A 10,214-nucleotide genomic window follows, 5' to 3' on the forward strand; every position below is an offset into this window, starting at 1 on the left:
TAATTTTAGTGATTAATTTTAATATATATTTAATATAATTAATTATTTTTATATAAAAATATTTTTATTGAGTTTATTAAATTGCCACATGGGAAAGAAATAAAATAGCTGAATGTAGCACTGTTGTCTCTTTTTCAATGGAGCCCATATCCTTTGGTAATTACAATAACATATGCATTCCTTTTTCTTTTCTTCTTTATTTTCTTTTTCTTTTTTTCTTTATATCTTTTTCTTTTCCGACTCTCTCTCTCTCTCCCTCTCTTTGTATAAATGGTATTCCTTTTGAGAAGAAAAAAAAGCCAAACAAACATCGATCTATATCGATCTATACAATATAGATCAGAGTCGAAGGCATCATGGAAGCCTCATTATCCCTCTCAATCTCTAATAATCTTCAAAATCAAAACATGGAAACCAGTAGCAATGATGCTCCTTCTCCTCATCAAGTAGAACACAACAACACAAGCACGACGAGTTCATCAACAGAAGAAGAAGAACAATTAGCAGGAAAATCAAAGAAGAGGAAGAGAAGTAGTAGCAGTAATAGTTGTTGTAGGGAGAGTGAGGAGCACGCGACATACAGGGGCGTGAGGATGAGAAACTGGGGGAAGTGGGTGTCAGAAATAAGGCAACCGAAAAAGAAAAACAGAATATGGTTAGGCACGTATCCAACTGCCGAAATGGCGGCAAGAGCGCATGACGTGGCAGCCTTGGCGATCAAAGGTGATTCCGCATTCCTCAACTTCCCTCAACTTGCTTCTCTTCTTCCACGCCCTGCAACCACTTCGCCTAAAGATATTCAGGTTGCTGCCGCCATCGCCGCCAATGACACCGCCTTTCAGTTTCATCAACCACCACCCTCTTCTTTTCCTTCTTCCTCCTCTTCCTCTTCTTCGTCATCACAATCATCACAAGAGCGTGATGACGATACTTGTGATGACGATGGTGCATTGTTTGACTTGCCAGATCTTTTTCCTGCTGATGAGGATGGACTATGCTCCTATGCTTCATCGTCTTCTTCATCTTCATGGCAGTTCCGCATTGAGGATCCGTTGTTATTCTTCGCTTTCGACAACTACTAATACCTACATGCACCTTAGGTTTTTTACCTTGTTATATTTAAATAAATAAATAAATAATAAAATTAGATTTTCTTTTTCTATTGTGTTCTGTCGTCCAATTTTGTTCTAGAAATGAAATCCATCAAAGATATAATTATTTAAAAAAATACTATTTACATACTAAAATTTATATTAAATTTAATTTATTTTTAATAGGTTATATTATATTAATAATTAATTTAATTATTAATTTTATTATATATTTAATATGGTTGAATTATTTATATATTTTTTTATTAATTTAAATTTTTTAAAAAATAATTTCTTAAATCATTCAAAATAGTTATTAGCAAACAAGCTTACTTGGGCGAGCATCCATCTCTCTTTTTCTCTCTCATGATTTTTTTATTTTTTATTAAAAATAACTTTATAGGGAAGACTTTCTAGATTTGTCACTATTTTGGACTTAGTAACTTACCATTTGTACCAACAATCATATATGTCTAGCAGTACAAAATATCTTAAAAAGTATTATTTAGAGTGTTTTAGAATACAAATAAAATAGATTATAACAAGTAGTCACAATTATAATAAAAAAATATATAGAACAATTCTAAATCAGTTAAGAATGGAATAACTTAGTTAATTATAAATATAGTAATTAATTTTGTTTATTTATAATTTAAAATATTGGTTATTAAATATTTTACTACATTCAAATTAAAAGGAGATACATTCAGTATCATTACAATGTAAATCACAAAAACTGATTCAATTAGCTTCCGTCTCTTCACCATCTTTCCTTCTTCAAATGTCTAAAATATGATAAATAAAAAAACAGATTTAGAATTATCCAATTTATAAAAAAATAAAACATCTTAATACCTAGCATAAACACCGTCCACGTAAAAATTTTAGATTCACTTATAGATATTTGGCTAATTTTTTTCTAGAATCATCTTGATTCCTAACATTATTGTTATAATAAATAGTGACAATCATAAATAGACTTTCTAGAATTGTCATTATTTCGTTAAGGAATGCATTATATATGAATATATTTAAAGTCCAAGTTTTATAATATATTATAATATCATAAGAGAAAAAAATGGTTTACCATGGTGATGAAATATTTTTTAAAAATTTATATAAAATCTACAAAACTACAACTCCGATCCATAAATGTAAAGAAGTTTCTTATTAATTGTACCATCCAATAGAAAAAAAATATTTAAAAAACAGATAATAAAAAATAATTCTAAAATAATTAAAGTTATCTTATTTCTTAATTATTATTAGAAGAATTAAATAATTTTAAATATAATAAATATATAACTATAAATATTATATATATTAAATAAAATAAAATAATTTTAAGTTATTATTATCTTCCTAACTAAGTGCCATTGAAAATATATATCATAATAATTTCGGGCCATGTTTACTTTTTGGATTGGGTTTACATCTAATACTGCTTGAGCATATGTAACTTACTATTCTATTTCGTTTCAAATATTATATAGAATTCACGAAGCTAAGATGATGAGGTGCCCTTTAAAAATTTACTTGTCAATTCTATATATGCAACCGAATCATTATCCATTTTATCTCTGATTAAAGCGTGATGTTAGTTTAATGATTAGCCACTAACATAAACTAAGCTAATCAATCATAATATGAAATAAACATGAAAAAATGTTTCTAGGTTTACTTTAAAATAGAACGTCACATATATATTATAAGAATCTGACTTCTTTCTTTTCCGATACCCTACCTTATTAAATGGTGGTGCTCATGTATTTTTAATTTTTAGCCGGCGCACACCGATAAAAATATATAGAGGTGATTTGGTGCTATCATTTTGTAATTAAATTTTAAATTAAAGTATGCGTTGACGTCGTCAAAGCCAAATGTGATACATTGTTTTTACAATGTTAGGTTTCGATATGCCGATTCAATAAACATTGAATACACGATGATGTATTAATTACGACAAACCAAAATGTTTGGTAATCAAAATAATTACTAAAAAATAATTAGAATTTATTAAATATTAAATAAAATATTTTCTTTTAACATTGCCGTATAAAATTATTATCTTGGTCAAATTTCATAATTGAAGCCATCATTCTTTATTTTAGTCTATTTTTTCAATATTTGTAACAAATATATAGGTTAAAAATAGGTTAAGAATAATATAATATATAAGGTTATATATAGATGTTAAAAGAATCAAAACAATAAAAATATAATATCTTATAAAAAATATACAGATATGATAAATAATTTTAATTGATACTAATTGATTCTAATTATACTCTAACATCTCCCTTAAACTCAAGTGGAAGTCAAAGATACTATTTTGAGTTTGGATACTAGAGTCTGAAAATGAGTAGGATGATGAACTTTCATTAAAATATTAGCAGTCTGATCCATAGAGTTCCAATAGTTATGAGACAAACAGCATCAATAAGAAGACGTTGTCAAACAAAATGATAATCAATCTCAATGTGTTTGGTGTGTTCATGAAAAACATCATTATGAGCAATCTGAATGGCACTGCAGTTGTCACGCTAAACATCAGTTGGGGATGGCTAAGGGGCATCCAAGTTTCGAGAAGTCAACAAATCGAGACAACCTCAGTAGTGGTATCAGCGAGGGCACGGTATTCAACTTCGGTGCTTGATCGAGTAATGAACGTTTGTTTCTTGGCTCGCCAGAAAATGAGAGAGTCACCAAAGAACAAACAATAACTAGCAGTAGAACGACTATCTGTGGGATCATCAGCCCAATCAGCATCTGAGTATGCCTATAGGGTTAAGGATGAATGAGCAGAAAAATGAAGACCATGAAACATAGTGCCTATGATGTAGTGAAGAATGCGAAGAACGGAAACATAGAGAGTAATACAAGGAGCTGACAAGAATTGGCTAAGAACATGAACTAGATAGATGATGTCTGATCGAGTGACAATCAAGTAAACGAGACCTCCAGCTAACTATCGGTAAAGAGTATGATTATCCAAAACAGTGTCATCCACAGGAATAAACCGAACATTAGGCTCAAGAGGAGTAGATTTAGTACGACTATCCGTAATTCCGGCTCGAAAAAGAAAATCAAAAGCATACTTAACTTGAGAGAGATAGATACTGTCATCTGAGTATATGACTTCAAGTAAAAAAAAAAAAATAACCGAGAGAACTAAGATCTTTCATCTTAAAAGTGTGGTGAAGGGATGCTTTAAGATTAGAGATACCATCAATATCATCTCCAGTAATGATCATATCATCAACATACAAAAGTAGAAGAACAACCTCACGTTCACTTTTACGAATAAAGAGAGCATTCTCAAGAGGGTTGCAAGTGAAACTGAAATTGCATATAGTAGTGTTGAACTTTTCAAACCATTTACTAGGAGCTTGCTTAAGACTATAAAGTGCCTTACGAAGGAGACAAACTTTGCTAAAAGGACAAAGATATCCCGGGGGTGGTTTCATATAGACCTTCTTTTAAAATTCCCATTAAGAAATGAATTCCTCACATCTATCTGATTGAGAGACCATTTCTTGACTGCATCAATGGCAAGGAGAGTGTGAACAGATGTGAGACGAGCAACAGGAGCGAAAGTCTCTTCATAATCAATACCATACTCTTGCGTACATCCTTGAGCAACCAATCGTGCCTTATAATGGTCAATAAAACCATCAGAGTAAGTATTGATATTGTATACTCATTTACTACCCACAATTTCGTGATCAAAAGGAGAATCAACCAAATTCCAAGTGTGTGCTTTTTCAGGTGCCTGGATTTTTTCTTGCATTGCTTGCTGGCAATTTGGATTATGGAGGCTTCTCGAAATGACTAAGGTTCATGGTGATGATGAATAATAGAAAATAATGATAATCAAGAAGATGAGGAGGTGAATTTCACACCCTAGAAGAACGATTGGAGGGAGGAGGCATGACAGCAGGAGCAGGATCATCGTCCAGTCTGGAATCATCGGGAGATGAAGAAGGCGGAAGAGTAGGAGGCTCGAGAGGCTAACTTGAGATAGAACCTGTAGAATCATTACTAAAAAAAGATCAACATTGGGTTTAATGAAAAACAGTGACTGAGTAGAAGGAATTGACTCAAATGAGGAGAATCGAAAAAACATGTGATGCTCACAGAATACAACATGACGAGATATACAAATATGCCTAGAGAGAGAATCCCAGTAACGATAACCCTTGTGTTCAATGCCATAACCAAGGAAACAACACATGCGAGCTTGAGGTTCAAATTTACTATGTTCATGAGGTTGAAGAAGAACAAAACAGACACAACCAAAAACTCAAAGGGAACTGCAATCTAGAGAAGTATGATAAAGATGCTCAAAAAGAGTAATGTTACCAAGGATAGAAGAAAGAAGTCTATTGATAACATGGACAGCAGTGAGAACAGCTTCACTCCATGTACTATTAGGACACAAAGAAGAAATAATCATTGCACGAACAGAGTCAAGAATATGACAGTGTTTACGTTCTGCCTATCCATTTTTTTAAGATGTACTAAGGAAGAAAACTCAGACAAATTATCCTGTTCAGCAAGAAAATTTAAAAGTGTGGAGTCACGATATTCCATAGCATTATCGCGTCGAACAACTTTAATGACCTTGGAAATTTGTTAATCATAGTCATGGCAATTATTCATCAAATAAACCCAAGTAAAGCGTGAATAATCATCAATGAAAACTACAAATATCGAGCCCCTTCTATAGAAGCGATGGGAGCAGAGCCCCAAATATCAGAGTGGATAAGATCAAAAGGAGAGCAAGCAAGAGATGAATTATTGTGAAAAGATAAAGCTGGTTGTTTTGCAGTTTAACAAGAAATACAATCAAAAGACTCATTATTAACCTGACCTAAAACACCCTTAGACACAACTAGACACAATTTTTTCAAGGAACTGTGGGCAAGACGGTGATGCCACAAGTGAAGGGTAGATGGAGAAGAAACATCACAAAGATTTGACGTAGGAGGAATTGAATTTTTTGAGCTCAAACAACCTTTTGACTTATGTCCAATCCCAAAGATTTGTCATGTCCGACGATCCTGCACACGACAACCAGAAATGAAAAAATTGACATCAAAACTGAGATAAATAATTTGACCAACAAAAATAAGATTAAAGTTTAATTTTGGAATAAAATAAGTATCATGGAAATTAAAATTTGACTATAAAATAAAACCCTTATGTGTCGCATGCAGGAGGGAACCATCAATAGTGTCGATGGAAGGTGCATTTGTAGTGGTAGAGAAAGACAAAAAAAGATAACACAAAGGAGATAGGTGATGAAAGTAACCAGAATCAAAATACCATTTATAATTACCTGGAGGAGTGGAAAAAGTAGCAGGAGTGTTAACAGTAAAGGAGAGAAGTTGCTTAAGAAGAAACTCAATAACAGATAGAGAGACAGAAGACGGATTGAAAGAAGCAGAATTAGTAGATTTAGTAGCAATAGTAATAGTAGCAAAGCAAGCACTGTCTTGGAGAAGTTGAAATGAGAATGATACTTGGTCTGATCAGGATGTGGTGGGCGAGTAGGACAGATAGTAATCAAATGTTCCAAGAGCTTGTATTAATAGCAAAATAATATTGGGCAATTGAAGCCGATATGTCCTTTTTACTTGCATTTTCAACATTCAACAAAGGGACAGTCTGGGAGTAGGCCAGGTGACCAAAATGATGACAATTTCGACAAAATTTATCCTTTTTGTATGTAGGCTAAAAAATATCTGGTTTTTTCATAATAGCAGAAGTAAAGACAAAAAAGAGAAGAAAATACAAAATCAGAGCAAAAATCGATAAAATGTAGGTCAAAATCAGAAAGAGCTCACCAAAAAATCTAAGGAAAGGTCCCATTGTCTGCCACATCAGTAGCCACGTCATCAAAAGAGGATACGTGGCAATGCTGAATTAGAGGAGGAAAACACGTCAATGCTGACGTGGCGAGGATGTCGCAGACGGGTCTGGAGACTGGTCGGGCTAGGCCGAGAGGGACGCGAGTTGAAAAGGGGTTTGTGCGTTGCGCCGGTGCATGACACGTAGGACACTGCTAGCTGTTGATCTTGGACATAGATCCAACGGTGCTGGAGGCGTCTGTAGGGAGGGAGAATCTGAAGCGAACAACGAGCTTTAGGCGGCGATGAAGGCACGTCCAGTGGTTGCTTGCAACGATTTTTGACTCGTTGAACTCGTGACGACGAGACAAAGACGGTAGTAAGGGCAGTGCATGTCGAAAAAGGATAAAAAATCAAGGGCAAAGAACACTGGCAAAAGAAAAAACAAAGGGACTATGAACTAATTTGCATAGAAAAAAAACCTATACTCTTGATACCATGTTAAAAACAAGAGAGTAATCTGAAGAAAAAGTTGTTTATTATTGAGTGGGTTAAATACAATATACAAGACTATATGTTAAGTTAAGAAATTAACTAAATTAATTGATAATGGCAAACATTATTTTATTGGACTAATTACCTAATTAGTGTTGATTATTTATGATTAAGTGTTGCAGGCTAAAATTTATTGTTGCAATAGCCCAATATGAAACAAATGGAATCTGCTGGTGGGCTGTCAAAATAATGAAAGGCCAAAGAAAATAAAGCAAGGAATTCAAATGGGCTGAACCTGAAAAGAACCGATTCAAGCCCAGTTGCATTTCTTAAGCAAATCCCTTCAAATTGCTTTCCCTAAAAGCAACGTTCACTTTTTCCTCTTTAGTCAGAACTTAGAAAAAGAGAAAGAAAGCTTAGTTTCTAAGCTGTTCACCAAAGAAGAAAGAAAGAGAAGGATTAAGCAAGAATGGCAAAAGTTTAATCACCCAAATCAAGCTAAGGCAGAAGTTAAAGGTAACTTATTTCTTCTAGCATGCATCGCACTTTCTTCTCCTCTTCCCCAACTCTCTGCCAGTCCAAATTGGAATACATGGAAAAGATGACCTATGATCAATACTGCTGTGGATCTATGGTCAAAAGTGTATCTTGGGGACCAAGTAGTATTTCAATGGCTCAGATCTGTGTTTACCATTGAAAATATTTTTTTTTTGCTGTCCTGAGACTTTCGGTCAAGAAAGAAGGTCAGAACCAAAGTTCCTAATTTGAGAATAAATAGAAGAAAGTGAAAAAAAGTGAGTTGGTGAAGCACTCAGCTCGAGGGTTGACCTAGGACAGAGCAACTCAGCAACATGCAAGGAGATACAAAAGAAGATTTTTCATCATTCTAAAGCCAAGGAGAGACAACCAGTGTTTTGAGGTTTATGTTCTGAGAAGAGTTCTCTGAAGAAGTTCATCAACTTGGACGGTGCTTCCTAGTCAAAGGAGCATTCCACCAGAATGAGGAACTAAATCAGAGGCAAGCAAATCTGGTTAATCACATAGCAAAGAGGCTGTTGAAACATTAATCTCCTTTATGTTTTACAGATTGTAATTTAAAAGGCAGAATGAGAGAGCTCAAGTAAAAGCCTAAGAGTGGAAAGAGGCAGAGTGATATACTTGAGTGAAAAGTCTAGAGTGATTTCAGATTTCTTTAGGTTGATTCTGTGTATTGTATCTTGTACCAATGAGGTATTCCTTTCTTAGTTGGGTTAGCACTAAAAGTGAAGAGTTAGGTATTAGCATAACCAAGTTAAGTTATGTTAGAACTTGAGTGTGAAAGGATTGTGTCAATCTCTTGGAATTGGTGTATGTAATACTTTAACTATAATAAAAATTCTACCACTGTTGTGGTGGAGACTGGATGTAGGTTGCATTGCACAAGACAACCGAACTAGGATACATGATGGTGTCAGCTTCTCTCTTCACTGTTCTGTTCTGTTTTTTGATATTCATGAAACAAAATGAAATTGTCTCATAAATTTTTCGCTGCTGAGTTCAAACAGATTCAGACTGAGTTTGTTTTAAAGGGTTAATATATTAAAATTAAAAGAAGGTCATAGATTCAACCTTCCTTTCTCTAAGCCTTCTACAACCTTCACTATATATAAATGCTAGAAGAATTAAAGCAATAAAAACATAATATCTTAAAATAAATATATAAATATATTAAATAATTATAATTAATATTAATTGATCTTAATTATATTCTAACATATATCATCCTTTTTCTTTCGAAAGATTTTTTTTTTATTATTTTCTTTGTTTATTAAAGTACATCGTTAGAAATGGTTGGAATCATTTTCTCCCCAGCAGCCATAAAAGAAATTTTAAATCATGAAATTTTTTGTTGTGAATGTAAGCATTATTCTCCTGACCATTCAAAATGTTTAGTCATTTTATATATATATTTGTGATGAGCAATATGTCTAATTATTTTTCTGGGTCAACATATACCTTGAGTAAGTTTTAAAAAAAAAAATTCATACAACTTGCTACGAGATGATAATAGCCATCTCAAATATAATATGTTGTCATAGTATCATTTTTCAAAATTTAAACCAATATATATATATATATATATATATATATATATATATAATTATATTTTTATATATTTTTATTGTAAGAATTTTTTTTAATATGAAAATTTTTTAATATATATTATATATGTTATGATGTTATTTTTGTTTAAATATTTAAATTAATATAAAAAATATATAAATAATTATATTTCTAACAGATGTTTATATGCTCGTGAATGGATAAAGTCAAAAATTTCATATACGATACTGAGTATAAAAAAGAAAAGCATATATATGATGCTCTTTATATATGGTCTATGTTTACTGTGAAATAAGTACTTAAGTTTAAAATATTCCAATTATCTCCTTAATCCTTACCCCGATTAAATTTAAGATTTTCTCCCATTTTTTCTTTGCAGACAAATAAAATGTTTTATTGAAAAAAGAAAGTGAGCGACAAATTAAGCACTTAAATAAATTTTTAATAAATTAACAACCAAAGTTATCCTTTAGAAAAATGCTCGTTCATGATATCAATAGAGGATTTTTTTTATTAAAAATAAAAAAATTTAAATTCATAATTTTTTAAGTGAGTATAAAAAAATTATGGCATTCGAATTATAATTCATTAGTAATGCCAACATAAGATTGTCTCTTTCACAAAACAGTAGTCGAATAAAACATTTTATTCGAAAAAAATAATTTATATATAT

General features: G+C 32.1%; 1 protein-coding gene across 1 annotated transcript; it reads left to right on the forward strand.

The window, feature by feature from the left end:
• Positions 1-251: 251 nt before the first annotated feature.
• LOC112735565 (uncharacterized) lies at positions 252-1,156 on the forward strand. The gene has a single exon (XM_025785097.3). It carries the CDS (start codon positions 357-359, stop codon positions 1,080-1,082), a length of 726 nt encoding a protein of 241 aa, XP_025640882.1. The 5' UTR covers positions 252-356; the 3' UTR covers positions 1,083-1,156.
• The last annotated feature ends 9,058 nt before the right edge of the window (positions 1,157-10,214 follow it).

This window comes from Arachis hypogaea, chromosome 2 (assembly GCF_003086295.3).
Source record: "Arachis hypogaea cultivar Tifrunner chromosome 2, arahy.Tifrunner.gnm2.J5K5, whole genome shotgun sequence".
NCBI lineage: Eukaryota > Viridiplantae > Streptophyta > Magnoliopsida > Fabales > Fabaceae > Arachis > Arachis hypogaea.

What these genes read in the sequence shown, in the direction of transcription:
- LOC112735565 (XM_025785097.3), top strand. Translation starts at nt 357, where the DNA reads ATGGAAGCCTCATTATCCCTCTCAATCTCTAATAATCTTCAAAATCAA.